This window comes from Mustela putorius, unplaced genomic scaffold (assembly GCF_011764305.1).
Source record: "Mustela putorius furo isolate JIRA1106 unplaced genomic scaffold, ASM1176430v1.1 tig00003853_pilon_pilon_pilon, whole genome shotgun sequence".
In the NCBI taxonomy this organism is placed as follows: Eukaryota; Metazoa; Chordata; class Mammalia; order Carnivora; family Mustelidae; genus Mustela; species Mustela putorius.
The window spans coordinates 20,426,153-20,443,831 of NW_025422005.1; the positions used below are offsets into that span (position 1 = coordinate 20,426,153).

Consider the following 17,679-nt stretch of genomic DNA (forward strand, 5'->3'; position numbering starts at 1 on the left):
AAAAGGGGAAAGCCAGGATTTCAAACCCAAATCAAGCTATGCTACACACGTTAGATAAAGTAGTAGTAATACCACCCTAGGAAGAAAAATAACATCTTCACAAATTCTACAACAGAGCTTTTATTATTAAACATACTGATGTACTTATTTGGTACAAAATCGAGCAAACGTCCTTCTCCCCTCTACCCTCATGAGGCCACCACAGAACTTCGTGTTCATAAAAACACACTTTTGGAAGCAGTCATGACAGGTAAAGGAAAGTGCAATTCTGAAAATAACACCATACAACCAACCAAAGGGTGGGAACAAAACCAGGCAGAGTTAGTGGGTTTCTGGGCTAGCTCCCTGCTGAAGGTCCCAGTCCGGCTCATCTTCTCTCCACAGGGAACATTACAGGAGCAGAAACTCCTGCGTATCCTGGAAGTAGTACCACCCAACTCCCTTGGTAGCATGTTTCTTCCATTTCCATCTGTGCTGTTGTAAACAGCTGATCTATTACTTCCTTCATTTTTAAAAGATTTTATCTATTTATCTCAAAGGGAGAGAGAGCATAAGCAGGGGTGGGGCAGAGGGAGAAGCAGACCCCTGCCTGACTTGGGGCTGGGTCCCAGAACCCTGGGATCATGACCTGAGCTGAAGGCAGACGCTTAACAGACTGAGCTACCCAGGCGCCCCAATCTGTAACTTCTTTAAGAAAATCCACCCAGGTTTACATTCTTATCAACTGTCCAAAATTGAGCTTCAAGAAACAAAAATAACCACAAACAAAAAGCCAGAAGAGTAGCAAGTTTCAAAAGGATGCTAAGTGAGATCCTTTCTAGATGAAACCTACTCCCTAGAAGCCAACTGGCCAAACAGATGCACAGTGGGAGAAAACATACTATGAGAACAGGTCCAGCTGGAAAATGCCTCGGGAACTCAATTAGATCCGTTAGTCTGCATCTGTGGATTTAAAATGATCATCGTCCACAGTGGAATAGATGTGTCCCTCGTTGCTGAGAAAATCCACAGCTTGCCTAGAAAAAAACCAAGGGGGAAAAAGGCTCATTTTCAAATTGACAAAGAAGAAAGGAAACGGACTTCTGGATATGGGCAACCACAGATTTTGCTCACTTCCCACTTTCTACCTTAGCTAAGAAGTCACAGCCATTTTGCTCAGAGGGCTCTTCCAGGAAGAGGCAGTAAAACTGCAAAAGTGAGATCATGCACGGAGACACTGATTATTAAAGCTGCCTTGGACCCTTCTCCCCGACTGTTGTAAAGGCAAGAAAATAGAGCCAAAATCAAATGCCAGGCTAAGCAAATGAAAATGATAATCGAAAAATGCAGTCCTGGGCGCCTGGGTAGCTCAGTGGGTAAGCCCCTGCCTTCGTTCGGCTCAGGTCATGATCTCAGGGTCCTGGGATCGGGCTCGCTGCTTGTCTGGGAGCCTGCTTCCTCCTCTCTCTCTGCCTCTCTGCCTCCTTCTGATCTCTCTGTCAAATAAATAAATAAAATCTTAAAAAATAATAATAAAATAAAAAATAAAACTGCAGTCCAGCTTGCACATGAAACTCCGAGCATAAACAGCTATTTTTCAAAGTTCCTTCTCCCTACCCACCCACCAACCCTCTGGGAAGCAAAGCTGCAGGACATTAAGAAAGGTCTTTTCCAGAAATGGGAGGACGCCTTCAAACCCTTTGAGACCCTCAAGATCAGTGTAACATTTTTTTTTTTTAAGATTTTATTTATTTATTTGACAGACAGAGATCACAAGTAGGCACAGAGGCAGGCAGAGAGAGAGAGAGGAGAAAGCAGGCTCCCTGCCGAGCAGGAAGCCCGATGCGGGGCTCCATCCCAGGACCCTGGGATCATGACCTGAGCTGAAGGCAGAGGCTTAACCCACTGAGCCACCCAGGTCCCCCGAGTGTAACATATTTAATAATGTTTGTTAACAGTAACTGTTTTCTAACTACTAAAATGTTTACTAACAGTAATAGAGCAACTACTATGTGACAGTTGTTTTTTTTGGTTTTAAGATTTTATTTATTTATTTGACACAGATGGAGAGAGATCACAAGTAGGCAGAGAGACAGGCAGAGGGAGAGGAGGAAGCAGGCTCCCTGCCGAGCAGAGAGCCACCCAGGCGCCCCGTTGTGACAGTGCTTCTATACCTATTCATCACTGGAACTCTGAGATAGGAATTAACTTCTTCATTTTATAAAATAGGAAATGAAATTATACCTAAGCCTTTCTTTTCTATGTAAAACTAGAATATCGACAGATTTACAGTAATAAGTAACTATCAAAGGCACCAAAGTACTCAGCTTGTTTGATTGGTTCATCGGAATCAGGAAGCAGCTTGTCTAATATGGAATCAGAAGGATGCTGGAAGGACTGATAGTTTCAGGTCCAGAGGGCCAAATGCACATCTCCACAGTGGAAAGATTAACACCAATGGGCCCATACCTCTGAGGACCGGAGCTAAGGCTCTTACTCCTCCAAATGGAATTCCACAAGAGGTCAAATTTTATCCAGTCAATTCTGCTCAAAATTATATCCCCTGCACATAATGGGAATCACTATTTGTTAAATAACAAGTGAATCAGTGATGTGATGGGTAGCGTCACCTTTGTGAGTCCTTTTTCTATCTTTCCATGACGGAACAACTCCCCTTCTGTCAAAGAGATGGCAGCTGACAGTTTTATTTTTATGTGTAATAACTTCTCATTATGAGGAAACCCTGGTGAGGTAAAATGGGTACAATTCTGGAGCCCCAGCTGATGGGAACCAAATACTCACTTTATTGAGGCTACAGTCATGTGGTGGAGCTGGTTCTTGAGATCCTGAAAGTTCAGTCCTTCAGGTCTTGGACAAGCCTTAATCAAATTCAGCACCTGAAGATTCAAAGGAGAAAGAGTTTAGCAATTACTCTAAATCAACTCCTTTATATAAACCCGAGACCTTTGATAAGAAAGAAATGAGTCAGGTCCTTAGACAGCCTTAGACTCATCAAGGAAGTAACAAATTTAAGACGGTCAGTGTCTTGGATTTCTGGAGACACTCAGTGTTTACCTGGTTTTGAGCCACAGTGAGGCCATTTGCTGGTATGGAGCTATTCCCACCAAAGATCCCTGTTTCACCCATTCCTGGATTGCTCATAGGTGCTCTTCCTGCTGGGGGCTGCATTAAGAAAGAAGTTCACAGCATTAGAAAATTTATCAATTTAAATACAGTCCTTGTATTGTGTTATAGCATGTCAGTAAGCAGCTCACAAAAATAATTTAAGTGGTTTCCCCAATAACAATTGCTTACACTGGAAGGAACAACTATCAGCATTAAAGAGTCTTTCCAAGGAAGATAAAGTGATTCTCTGAAGCACATAATATCATCCAGAAAGGTACCTCCTAGCTCCTTCTTGTTTTTGTGCTGTTGAGGGGAACCAGAGGAAAAACAGCACCGAGAAGAAAATTACCTGGAGATCTACTATAATGGTATATATCCTTGGTGCTTTATTATTCAAACATACACTTGGCTCACTCATTTATTTATTTTGGGGAATTCCTTACCGTGCTCCTGATTTTATTACTATTAAAAACTTTTATTATTGAAGTATAATTGACACACAGCGTTATATATGTTAGTTTCAGGTGTACAACATAGTGATTTGACAATTCTATAAATTACCAGATGCTCACCATGGTAAGGGTTCACCCATTTCACTCACCCTGCCCCCCCCCAATTCAAGCATTTACTGTCACCTAGGCATGAAGCATTATGAGAGGAAAAAAAAAAAAAAAAAAACCAGTTCCCATCACTCTCTGTTCTTCTTTTTAATAACAACAGATTATAATTCCTGTTTCCATTTTCTTTCTTCTCAGTCACTCCCCAGCCCACTATATTTGCACTCTTACTGAATATACCTTGGAAACTGTTCTAACTGAAGTCACCAGTGACTTTTCAACCAATATACCCAACAGTCCCTTTCGGTCCTAACAGTACCTCTCAGAAAGACATGCTGACCACACTCCTCTTGAAATGTACCCACCTCTCCTTAGGTTTCTGGATGGAAAGTTCTTCTGGTTCTCCACTTACTTCTCAAACTCTACTTTCTCAGCATCCCTCACCAGCCTTTCTCTCTACCTATCCCCCAAAAGGCTGACAGATCCCCCAGGATTCCACCCCAGACCTCCTCTTGGGCCACAAATTCTTGTTCCCAGCTATGGACTGGATACACCCACCTCGTGCTCTCACACACTCTAAAGTTAAGATTATGACCTTCCCTAAACCTGCTTGCCCTGCTCTATCCCACCTCAGTGAGTAAAGCTAACCTAATTCTGTAGACTTCAGTCCTGAGTCCATTCACTCACTTCCCAGTCTGTCACCACAGCCTATCACACAAGTTCAGTGTAGCTCAAGTCCATCCTCGTCACCCTGGCCTCCCGAGGGCATCTCAGCCACTAGTCTCTCCTACTCTAGTCAACTCCTGTCTTTGTGTCAGATAACAACTTCAGGTAACAATAACAGCTTCAGATCCTGTCCCTCCTGTGTCGGAAAGCTTTCAGGTGGCTCCCCCTGCCTGTGAAAATAATATACACCTAGACAGTCAAGACCCACCACAGATGTCAAGATCTCTAGTTTACTCGAGACTGCTTCTTCCCGACACACTTTACTCCCCCAGCTGCACCTGGACTTCTTCTTCTTCTTTTTTTTTTTTTTTTTAAGATTTTATTTATTTTATTTGACAGAGATCACAAGTAGGCAGAGAGGCAGGCAGATAGAGAGGGAGGAGGAAGCAGGCTCTCTGCTGAGCAGGGGCTCGATCCCAGGACCCTGGGATCATGACCTGAGCCAAAGGCAGAGGCTTTAACCCACTGAGCCACCCAGGCGCCCCTGCACCTGGACTTCTTGCCGGCTACAAACATGCCTCTGCCCTGAACATGTTGTTCCCTGTCTGGAATGCTCCTCCCCTCATCTGCCTGGTAAACACTGACTTCCCATCTGGCAAAGCCCAACTTAATGGCTACTGCCTTTGCAAAGCTGTCCAACATGCCCCAAGCCAAGTCAGCCAAGTTCTTCCTCCTCAGCTCTCAGACATTTGGCCCATTCCCTCTCACAGCAGCCAGCACACTATTCGCCTGGCACTTTCTGCCACAAGCCCCTCCATTTTCACAGTGCCTGGTGCAACCTGTGCTCAATGTTTTATCCACTGAACTGAATAAATAAGGATGATAGAATGTCAAATGTGTTAACTACCCAAAAGAGATATAAAAGCACTGCGGAAACTTGTTACGAGAAATCCCATCGAGTGAGGAGATGCATTCATTCAATAAATGCTCATTAAATGCCTACTGCTTTGAGGTAATAAATAAAAACCAGTCATGGTCTCTTGTTTTCAAGCTAGATACCTTCACGCTACCTGCTGGTAAAACAGAAGTCTTACATCTTAGGATCCAGTAATACTGAACTGAAGGCTAGTTCTTACCCAAATACTCTGCTGAAAGGGCCTCGGGTCGTGCTTCAGGTAACCCCACACCTCACGAATCTTTCAGGACTTGGTTTAGGCATCACCTCCTCCAAGGCGTCTCCCTTGATGTCCAGGTCAGGATGGGAAACACTTTGCTGTGGTTCCACGGTACCCTGTGCTTGCCACTTATCCTGCCTTCACTGCCGAGGCGATCTGAATCTCCACTGCTCAAATATGAACTCTTTGCAGGAAAGAGTGTTTTATTTACTCCTCAATGTAACTGTGTTTGTGCCCGGTTTCCACTCCCTCATCATCCATTCTCACTTTATAAATCACTTTTATGAAATATGTGATCCATACACATATATGTCATTAACTATGGCAATAAAATAAACACTCTAAACTTTCTACCTAGTTCTGTTCTTTTTCTTTCTTTTTTTTTTTTTTAAAGATTATTTATTACTTATTTGACAGAGAGAGAGTGTCACAGTGAGAGAGGAAATGCAAGCAGGAGGAGTAGGAGAGGGAGAAGCAGGATTCCCACTAAGCAGAGAGCCCAACGTGGGGCTCTATCCCAGGACCCCAGGATCATGACCTGAGCCAAAGGCAGACGCTTAACAACTGAGCCACCCAGGTGCCCCAAATTCTGTTCTTTTTAACCCATTTCCCACATCCTCTACCGAATCCTCCCTTGTGAAGATCCAGGTTTCCAAATCCAGTGGCAGATGTCTCTCATCACCTGCCTTGACTTCAAGCCGCATTCTACAGTTGATCACCACCCCCTCCTTCCTAAAATAGTCTTTTCAGAATATTCTACAGAATGACATTTCCTGGTTTCCTCCTAACTGGTAATTTTTTTTTTTACCACTGGCTTCTGTTCTACTCAGACTTCTAAAGGTTAGTGTGTCCCAGAGCTCAGGTCTCTGACCTCTTAACTCCCCGGTTATCTCATCTCATCCGAGGCTTTAAATATCACCTACGCGATGACTCCCGAATTTCCACCTTTAGCCCCGACCTCTCCCTTGGATCCCCCTCTACATATTCAACCATCCATTCTGTTCTCCACTTGGGTATCTACCTGGCACCTCACCACTTGGCAAGTCCCAACAGAACTCTGGATTTTACCCTCCAAATGTGTTAGCTTCACTTAGTTGCTCAAGCCCCAAAGTCATTTTTGAATCCTTCCTCTTTATATCCTATATGTAACCCACCGATGAGTCCTGTCAGCTCTACCTTCAAATTACATCAGCCAACCACTCCTTACCCCAGCTGCTGCTACCATTCCTAGATTAATTCTGCAGCTATTCCTGGTGCCTCATCATCTACGCTCTATACAGCAGCCCAGCCCAGGTGAATTTCTTAAAAGACATATCAGACCATGTCACTCCCTCATTGAAACCTTCTAAGGGCCTAGAATAATGATTGGTACACATCAGGCTCAATAAATATTTCTCAAAGGAACGAATAAATGAATGGATTTCTTTGTATCCCCAGTGCTTACCAAATTGGCACAGAACAGGATGCAATAGCATCCTTAGTGGCTCAGGGGTTTTCTACACTTTCCTACTCTGTAACCAATAATCCTTCACCTGGGCACCAGAAATCATCTAAGGACTTTTTTTTGCCTTTTTTTTTTTCTTTTTTTAAAGTGGGCTCCACATCCAACATGGGGCTTGAACTCACAGTCCGGAGATCAAGAGTGACATGCTCTACCATATCAACTGAGCCAGCTAGGCACCCCAATCTAAGGACATTCTAATAGAAGAATAAACCCTCTGTGTGGCCCTAAATGGACTGGTCAAAAGGAATTTACATGGTAGAAAATAATGTTGAAAATTTTCAATATGAAGCAGGGAAGATAACTTTAGGGACAAAATAATGGTGCATAATTTTTCCTATTTAGCCAACAGATTAGAAGAAAAGCAGTAAAATGCTGTCCATGTTGGGATATTTCTCTGAATACAATCCTGGAGCCAAGCATTCAGCCTACAGTTAGTTATGTGTCTACACGTGAAGGCTGTTTTAGGCTTCGGCCTTCCAAGTCAGTGGGGTTAGAGGAACTTGGAATTCTGAGAGAAAAAGGAGTGCTTCCTCTGGAATAAAATAACATGGCAAAGCTCATGAAGAAAATGCTCTGAGGACTGAGTGAGGCCTTTCTTCTGGCTCAACCTTCAAAACATCAAGAAAATCGAAGCCAGAGCACAGAAGCTGTCTATGTTTTTCCAGAGAAGAGAAAAAATTCCGAGAGTAGAGTTGCTCACCTGGCTGTTAGATTTGCTTAGGATCATGTGTGCATTGACAACTTCCAGAATGTGGGTGGTGAACTCATTCATATCCTCCAGAGGCATGATCTTAAAGGCTACAAGGCTTTTTTTGTTCTAATAAAATAAAGGGAAAAACGTGAATAAAGGACAAGCACATTCAAAGCAACCTTAGGTCAAAACACTATGGCACTTGTCTTGGTTATGATATTCTGCCAATATGGAAAAAATGTGTTATATACTTAAAATGTTTAACTCAAGGTCAATCCTAATATAGTCATTCATAGGAGGAAAAAACAAAACCAGCTCAGAGTTGTTCAAAAACTTGCCCAAGGTTTACACAACCGAGCAGAGTAGTCTCCTGACTCGAAATCCGGTGTCCTCCTTTTTCACCCCTTAGTGGATGCCGTGGATGGCCACTATAGGCACGGATCCTGTTCTTTCTCTACCATTCTATTAGTTGTGTGTGTTTAAAGATTTTATTTTTAAGTGATTTTTCCACTGAACGTGGGGCTTGAACTCAACATGGAAATCAAGAGTTGCATGCTCTTCTGACTGAGTCAGCCAGGCACCCCTCTGTGAGTTTTATATTAAGCTAAAAAACCCGTTATTTCTCTTCGAAGAGAATAATGAAGTAATTTCAATCTAATTCCCACTTAACAGAAAGACTTGGTTTAATCTTAAGTATCCTAAACTCAGGCATGAGTCCAGAAACTGCTTCATGCAAATATAACTTAACTATCATTTTTTCTTGCTTCACCTGAAAAGATCTCAGATGGCCAGCCACTTTCACATAAGTCTCTGGAGGAACCACTGTGTTTTCACTGCTGGCATCCTGAAAGAAAAAAACATATCACATGAAGGTTTTAGGGATGTTGGTAAAACTTTAAAACTGCTAAAAAAACAAAATAACCTGCTGAATTATGTACAGAAAGACAGCATTAAAAAGTAAGAGTGTGGGGTGCCTGGGTGGCTCAGACAGTTAAGCATCTACCTTTGGCTTGGGTCATGATCCCAGGGTTCTGGGATCGAGTCCCATATCTGGCTCCCTGCTCGGCGGGAGTCTGGTTCTCCCTGTCCCTCTGCCTGCTGCTCCCCTTTGCTTGTGCGTTCTCTCCCTCTGACAAATAAATAACGCCCCCCTCCCACCAAAAAAGCAAACAAGTATGCACTCTTATTCACTGCTGTTGGGCACAAAATTTTCCAGTGGATCTACTTATCAGCATAGCAATTCAACATTTAGGATTTTAAGGAAATAATTAAGAAACTGCATTAAGATTTAGATGCATTTATTTATTTATTTTTAAAGATTTTATTTGTTAGAGAGAGGGAGCGCACACACCGAAGCAAGGGGAGGGGTAGAGGGCAAAGCAGGCTCCCCGCTGCACAGGGATCCCAATGCAGGGCTCAATCCTAGGACCCTGAGATCATGACCTGCCTCCGGGCAGATGCTTAACTGACTGAGCCACCCAGGTGCCCCAAGATTTACCTTTAAATGCAGCTCTTGATCTGAGGGTCTTGAGTTTGAACCCCACAGTGGGTGTAGAGATTACTTAAATAAATAAAAATTTTTAAAAAATTTAACCTTATGTATATTCATATGGCATAATCTAAAATACTAAAAATCTGAAAACAACCTAAATAACCAACAAGTCATGCACTCATACAATGGGATACTTCACACCATTGTAACTCATAATGTAGATTTTGCTTTATTGTTAGAGAAGACCAGTTGTGGTGGCACGTGGGGAAAAAAAGCTGATTTCCCCTGTGGAGGAAAAGACACACCAGAATGCTAACAATGGTTAACTAGGATAATTATGGCTAATTTTAACATGTCTTTTTGAGTTTTCTAATAAATGATTTATAACAAATATGTATTAACTAAGTCTTAAAGTTCTTTTCTGATCATAAAATGTTTAAGTATAGGGGCGCCTGGGTGGCTCAGTTGTTAAGCATCTGCCTTCAGCTCAGGTCATGATCTTGTGGTCCTGGGATTGAGCCCCGTGTTGGGCTCCCTGCTTAGCGGAGAGTCTGCCTCTCCCTTTGCCCCTCCCCTGCCATGCTCTCTTTCTCTCAAATAAATAAATAAAATCTTAAAAAAAAAAAAAAGTTTAAGTACAAGGGCACCTGGCTGGCTCAGTCGGGAGCATGCTGCTCTCGATCTTGGGGTTGTAAGTTCAAGCCCCATGTTAGGTGTAGAAATTACTTAAAAATAAAACCTTAAATAAAAAAATATATGTTCATATATATATAAAATTATATATCTTATCCTTTATGTAAGACTGCATACATCTCTACGTACAGATATACAGACAAAAATGTATGAAAAGATATTTACCAAAACCTGTTAGAGCAATTAATTGTCCCCTCTAGAATGTGGGATTTCAGGAGACTTTAAATGTTTTCTAAGTAAGCATGGTACATGTTGTTTGCTCATGTAGCATTAGGCATTATAGTATCTACCTCCCCACTTGATGTCAAGGATAGGGTCTTTCTCATTCTTTGTATACAAGGGACCAAGCACAGTCTGGTTCAAAATTGGTACTCCAATAATAATTATTGAATGAATTATTCCATATTTTTCCAAGAAGCAAAAATTAAAGAATGCAGAACTACCTAGTTATTTCTCTATAGACAACTTGTGCTTTTTTAAGAGAAAATAGTATACAAAGTATTTATGATCTAAATTTTCTATAATGAATGTATTTTTAAACTATAAAAAACCAGGGTGCCTGGGTGGTACAGTGGGTTAAGCCTGCCTTTGGCTCAGGTCATTATCTCAGAGTCCTGGGATCAAACCCCACAACTGGCTCTCTGCTCAGTGGGGAGCCTGCTTCCCTCTCTCTCTCTCTGCCTGCCTCTCTGCCTACTTGTGATCTCTGTCTGTCAAATAAATATATAAAATATTAAAAAATATATATAAAAAACCAAGAGGTCTTTTACACAATTAAAAATAAAAAGGATAAAAAATATAGTTTTCCTTTTAGTTTATCTCCATGTTTACACAGATACTCACATACATGTTGCTTTACAAAAATGGGGTCATACCACGTATACCAACTTGTAATATGCTCTTTTCCTCTCAAGTTTATGGTAAACACTTCATGACAGTTACACATTTCTGTATCACCTATTATATATCATAAATATACCACGGTTTAGTAAGGCCCTATTGCTTGCATTTTGAAACTGTTTTTTAAAAATAATTATTGTTGGGGCGCATGGCTGGCTCAGTGGGTTAAAGCCTCTGCCTTCAGCTCAGGTCATGATCTCAGGGTCCTGGGATTGAGCCCTGCATTGGGCTCCCGGCTCAGCGGCACTCCTGCTTCCTCCTCTCTCCCTGCCTCTCTGCCTACTTGTGATCTGTCAAATAAATAAATAAATAAATAAAATATTTACAAAAAGAATAAAAATAATTATTGTTTTTAAAAGATTTGAGAGTTTGAGGGGCGCCTGGGTGGCTCAGTGGGTTGAGCCGCTGCCTTCGGCTTAGGTCATGATCTCAGGGTCCTGGGATCGAGTCCCGCATTGGGCTCTCTGCTCAGCAGGGAGCCTGCTTCCCACTCTCTCTCTCTGCCTGCCTCTCCATCTACTTGTGATTTCTCTCTGTCAAATAAATAAATAAAATCTTTAATAAATAAATAAATAAATAAATAAAAGATTTGAGAGTTTGAGAGAGAGAGAAAGAACACAAACCGGGTGAGGGGCACAAGGAGAAGTACACTCCCCCTGAGAAGGGAGTCTGATATGGGGCTTGATCTCGGCACTGCATGACCATGACCTAAGCCAAAAGCAGAAAATTAACCAACTGAGCCACCTGGGCGCCCCTGAAACTGTTTTTGTAGTTTGTTTTTTTTTAAGATTTTAGTTATTTATTTGACAGACAGAGATCACAAGTAGGCAGAGAGGCAGGCAGAGAGAGAGGTGGAAGCAGGCTCCCTGCTGAGCAGAGAGCCCGATACAGGCCTTGAGCCCAGGACCCTGAGATCATGACCTGAGCCAAAGGCAGAGGCTTTAACCCACTGAGCCACCCAGGCACACTTTATTTTAAAGGATTTATTTGCGAGAGAAAGTGTACTCAAGTGGGAGAAGGGCAAATGGAGAGGGTGAGGGAAGCAGACTCCCTGCTGAGTGCAGAGCACAACTCATCGCTCAAACTCACAACCCTGAGATCAAGACCTAAGACTAAACCAAGAGTCTAACATTTAACCAACCGAGCCACCCAGGCACCCCTGAAACTGTTTTTAATTTTTCATTATTATAAACAATGCTATGATCAACAATCTTACAACTGAATCTTTGCACACATCTTTTATTATTATTATTTTTTAAAGTTTGTATTTATTTGCCAGAGAGCACAAGCAGGGGCAGCAGCAGGCAGAGGGAGAAGCAGGGTCCCCGCTGAGCAAGGAGCCTGATGTGGGACTCGATCCCAGGACCCTAAGATCATGACCTGAGCTGAAGGCAGATGCTTAACCAACTGAGCCACTTAGGTGTCCCTTTGCACACATCTTATTATCTTATTTCCTTAACGTAACCTCTGGCAGGGGAGAGCTATATCAACATTCTTATGACGGATGATTTTGATCATTAGCTGATTTTTGAGGTAGCTTATATCAATTTATACTCAAACCATCAAGGTAGGCATCCAATTCCCTTGACAAACATGACAAATCATTCAACAAGTATTTAGTTAAGTCCCTGCTAAGTGCTAGAGGCACTGTGGTAGCTACTACTTTTTTTTTTAAAAAGAATATATATATACATTTTTAGATTCTATTTATTCAGTTGACTGAGAGATAGAGAGCTCAAGTAGGCAGAGAGGCAGGCAGAGGGAAAGGGAGAAGCAGGCTCTCGGCTGAGCAGGGAGCCCAATGTGGGGCTCGATCCTAGAACTCTGGGATCATGACCTGAGCCGAAGGCAGACACTCAACCTACCGAGCTACCCAGGCGCCCCTGATAGCTACTACTCTTATCAGAAGTGGACATTGCCATTCTTTTTTTTTTCCTATGCTAATTTAATAAATTAAAAAAGGCAGGGTGCCTGGGTGGCTCAATCGGTTAAGTGTCTCACTCTTGATTTAGTCTCGGGTCATGATCGCAGGGTCGTGAGAGTGAGCCCTGCGTGGAGCCTGCTTAAGACTCTCGCTCTCCTTCTGCCTCTGTCCCACCACCCCTTCCTTCTCTAAACATACAAAAACAAAACAAAACTCTGTTTTCACAGAGTTTATATTCTAGTGTGTCCTGTCACTTGCCTTTTAACTTTGCTTATATATAGTGAAGTTTGGAACATTTTAAATTTTTATGAATTCAAATGTGTTAACGTTTCATTTTAAGATTTCTGCCTTTGTCTTGCTTATAAATTATTCTAATACTAAGAAATTAAAAAGAGTAAAACAGTCCAACATCTCGAGTCCCAAAGTAGCCCCACCCTAAATTCAAAAATAACTGCTTACATCTGTGTCAACCCACTGGCGAACATCCATGGGCGCAGCTGTCATGTCATCTATTTTGTACACAATGTTGGTTGGGGCCTTCTCTGCATGTCTGATTATACCCACAATAGTGACCTAGATCAGAAGGAAAGAAAAGTTGGGTTTTCCTGGAAACTAAAACATTCATGTACTTTTTAAATGAGTAACTTTTATTTCATTCTTCACATGATGAAGGGACTCTTCCACAAACTGTTTTACTTACCTGTGAAATCTCAACATTCCCAATTTTGAACATTTCATCAACCAGAGTGGCAGAAAGCAGCTGAGATATGGTACAGGGTACAATGTGCTGGGCTCGGGCTCTCTGAAAAGATAGATGCATAAATTCAGTTAAGAGGAGCGCCTGGGTGGCTCAATGGGTTAAAGCCTCTGCCTTCGGCTCAGGTCATGATCCCAGGGTCCTGGGATAGAGCCCCGAGTCGGGCTCTCTGCTTGGTGGGGAGCCTGCTTCCCTTCCTCTCTGCCTACTTGTGATCTCTGTCAAATGAATAAATAAAATCTTTAAAAAAAAATTCAGTTAAGAAAATAATAACTACCACCCACTAACACCTTCCATGTGCCAAGCACTTGACATACATCATTAACACTGAATCCTCACTCTTGCTTCACAGAGATGGAAACCAAGATCATATAGCTAACAAATACCACACTTCAGAATTCAAACTAGGTGTCTGACTCCAAAGCTCCTGATCAATGAGTTAAGTTTGTGTGGCACATAGATTCACTAAAATGAGCACGTCAGAGAGTGGACAACATAAGGAAGGATGATGACCTGCTTCCGGGACAAAACTTATACTTCAGTTTTAGGACAAAGGCAAGCTGGAGCTGGCTGTTTAGTTCACCAATGACAGGAGATGGTATTTGGAAAAGGTTTGAGAAATGGCCAGCAGAGACAGAACTTTGGAGTTGCCCGACGTCTCATGATAAAAGATAACAAAAGTTCGAGGTAGAGTTTTAAGGACAGATGCTCTGACAATAGAATGGAAGTCCTGGGGAAAATGGGATAAAGGCTTGACCATGCTGGACGTCCTAAAGGGAAAGGACACTATGCGTTGGGTAGGTGATGTCTACCCAAGGACACTGAAATCCCATTCAAAAGCAGCCTAACAACTTATCCCCTACAACTGGCCAGGGCAGGTCTCATGGCATAAAGATGAGAAAAACGGAATAGGATTTGCCCTCAACACACTCCTACCTAATGGAGGCACAAATGTAAATAACAAACTTGGTCTACAGAGTGAGACGCACTACATGGGATCCCAGAAAAACGTACTGGCACTTTCAAAGGTAGCATTCAGGCTCTACCCTGACGTGTGAAAACGTCAACACTAAAACAATAAGGCATGGGCATTACAGGCTACCGGTAAATATGCACTCTCATAAACTCATTTAGAGAAATAAGCACAAGGAAGAAAAGGCACGGTGGATTAAAGATTAGAATTTTTTTTTTAAAGATTTTATTTATTTATTTGACAGACAGAGATCACAAATAGGCAGAGAGGCAAGCAGAGAGAGAGGGGGAAGCAGGGTCCCTGCTGCGCAGAGAGCCCGATGCGGGGCTCGATCCCAGGAACCTGGGATCATGACCTGAGCCGAAGGCAGAGGCTTTAGCCCACTGAGCCACCCAGGCACCCCAAAGATTAGAATTTTTGTCAGAAATCAACAACCAAACAGTTATTCTTCATGTAGGATGGAACACAACAGACTCAGTCCCTTCACCTCCCAGACCCTCTGATGTACAATGGAATAATCAATAAATACATTATGGAATTATATGAAATAATTGGTATGAAAAATATAAAGCAATGTCCAAATGTATGGGAATTATCAATCAATTCTTTCCCACTGACACACACCCCTGAATTAACAGTTTAGGTAAAAGCTTATCAACCTGTACAAAAAATACAGAACCTGCTAATATTGAACCTTAATGGGGCGCCTGGGTGGCTCAGTGGGTTAAGCCGCTGCCTTCGGCTCAGGTCATGATCTCAGGGTCCTGGGATCAAGTCCCGCATCGGGCTCTCTGCTCAGCAGGGAGCCTGCTTCCCTCTCTCTCTCTCTGCCTGCCTGTCTACTTGTGATTTCTGTCAAATAAATAAATAAATTCTTAAAAAAAAAATATTGAACCTTAACACCACATCTGAACGACACCTAACAAGTAGCCAAATCAACCTGTATTTAAAAGATGAAATCAACAGCAGTTAAATATAAACTCACCTCTGAAAGTGAATAACAAGCATTTAGACAGCGTTTTACAGATCACGTTCCTATATATTAATTACCTTATTTATCAATTCTCAGCACCACCGTGTGATATAAGTAGTACTAGTACCATTATCTGATGAGAAAAACTAAGGGCCACAAAGTTCAAGTCGTCGCACTAAAGATACTGCCACTTAAAAGCTGATTCCAGACACTGTCTATCCTGGTTCCAACACTCATGTTCTTTTTAACAAAAATATCTGGGACTAGGGATGTCTGGCTGGCTCAGTCAGAAGAGCATGTGACCTGATCTGGGGGTGGTGGTGGTGGTTCTGAGTTCAAGACCCATGTCCGGTGCAGAGATTACTTAAATAAATACAAACTTAAAAAACAAAACCTGGGACCATTTATTGAAAATGACTACAGGGCAGGCACTTTATATACACTATATATTAGAATATTCAGTCTCATAACAACTTTATAAGGTATGTATTAACAATCTCATTTGATTCCTGATGTTAAGACATTTGTCCAATGAAACCCTATGTGTCAGAGTAATGGTAGAACACAGATATACCTGACTTCCCAGACCATGCTCTTCCCACCGCTTTTTATCACATCATTACATGTAATTAAAAAAAAAAAAAAAGAATTTCGAATACATGAAGAATACAAAATAGGCTAGTAACAAAAGCCCAGTTTTCCCACAAGACTGATTCTTTAGCTATATTGGTAAATTTCAGAATAAAGCCAATTCAACGTTGGAAGCGAAAGTAGGAGAAATGTCCTTTTTTTAAAACTTACAGCACTTAATTCTAAGATTCGGTAAGGCAGTAACTGGTAATTATCCAATCAGTTCATGTTTGACACATTTTGCCGAATAAATTTTCTCTCAGGGACGAGTTAGGAACTTCAGAACAGAATGAAATAAAACGGAATACTCTTTCAACCTACTGATTTCTTTTCAGCCTGCGAAAGTGTCGGCGATCCGAAGCCCCCGGGGGACTGCGTGTAGCCGCCCGCTCCGCCGAAGGAGGAGCTGCTGTAGCTTTCAGATGCATCTGGTTTTAAACAACAGTATCAATACCCGTGCCGCTTTCCAAGCCTCAGAACACCCCACAGGCCCCCTCAGACTTCACCCCACAGCCAACCACTTCCAGCATCGCCCTAATCTTCCTCACCACCTTAACCCCGGCCCCCGGCCCCCCGCCCCTTCGCCACCCGTCCCTCCCCCACTCGCACCGCCGCACGCCTCTACGACCCCTGCCCTCTTGCTAAATCCTCTTTGCGATTCTCATCCTTACTAAACCACATCCTGGTCCCGACTCTCTCAGGAAAGAAGTCCAGAAGAAGCCTATCTGGCGGGTTTGTCCAGCTCCTCAGAACCCTGCTGCGGCCGCAGCGTTAAATCCACTTCCCGCTGGTGCCACAAACTCCTTCCCGCGAACCATGGAGCCAATCAGTGTCCAGAACGCTTCTTGCTTCAGCCAATCAATGCTCACGAACTTTACGCTTTTTCCCGTCTTCTCGGGCCATGCTTGTGAAAACGCGCACTCCGCTTCCGATGGGGCTGGAAGCCTCCGCGGCCATTTTTCCTAAGGGCAAAACAAGCGGCGCAAGCGGAAGCAAGGAACGGCGAGAGGCTGGTAGGGCCGTGTCTCAAGAAAACAACCAATCAAAATGATAATTCCGAATCTCTGGCAGCATAATCCCACCTCCGTCAGTGAGCGACATCTTACATCACTTCCTTTGTTTGGTGTACCCCGGTTCCCGCCAAACTCTTGCCAATCAGACGACGCCTTAATCTACACCAATTCAGCAGAATTCTTGCTTCGGTGACTCGGCTTCGCGGTCGGGTGCGGCGTTTCGCACCTGGCGTCTCACCGTAATGTGTTCAGGGCAGGTCGAGGGTTTGCTAGTTCCTTTCCCAAAAAAGCCAGGTTCTGTTTTTGTATCGGCATTCCCTCGTCCTGATTTCCCTCCGTAAGGCTGTGGGGTATTAACATACATCCTCCTCCCCGGAACGGCCTTTTAGAAGATCTGAGGATCGCATCCCACCCCTGCCCCCTCCTCTGCGTGATTTAATAGGGTTCCGCATCCCTGATTGTTTAAACTCTTCTTCGTGTAACATTGTTCTGTCCCTCCCGTAGAAAGGAGAACACGTCTGTCAGCTCCTTCCTCTAAATATCGCCAGATTGTTAGGCCCCCTCACACCCCACTTATTTAGATTAAAAAAGCTTTGTTGCCTCTTTTGTTCCAAGTTCTGTGCTGG

At 42.8% G+C, this 17,679-nt stretch overlaps 1 protein-coding gene across 1 annotated transcript; it reads right to left on the bottom strand.

The window, feature by feature from the left end:
* Window positions 1–104: 104 nt before the first annotated feature.
* RPA2 (replication protein A2) lies at window positions 105–16,993 on the bottom strand. Its single transcript, XM_004741041.3, has 9 exons — window positions 16,712–16,993; window positions 16,362–16,468; window positions 13,408–13,509; window positions 13,167–13,280; window positions 8,468–8,542; window positions 7,708–7,824; window positions 3,055–3,162; window positions 2,782–2,876; window positions 105–1,016 (listed from the first exon to the last, which is right to left on the bottom strand). Exons 1-9 carry the CDS (start codon window positions 16,719–16,721, stop codon window positions 932–934), a joined length of 813 nt encoding a protein of 270 aa, XP_004741098.2. The 5' UTR covers window positions 16,722–16,993; the 3' UTR covers window positions 105–931.
* Window positions 16,994–17,679: the final 686 nt, after the last annotated feature.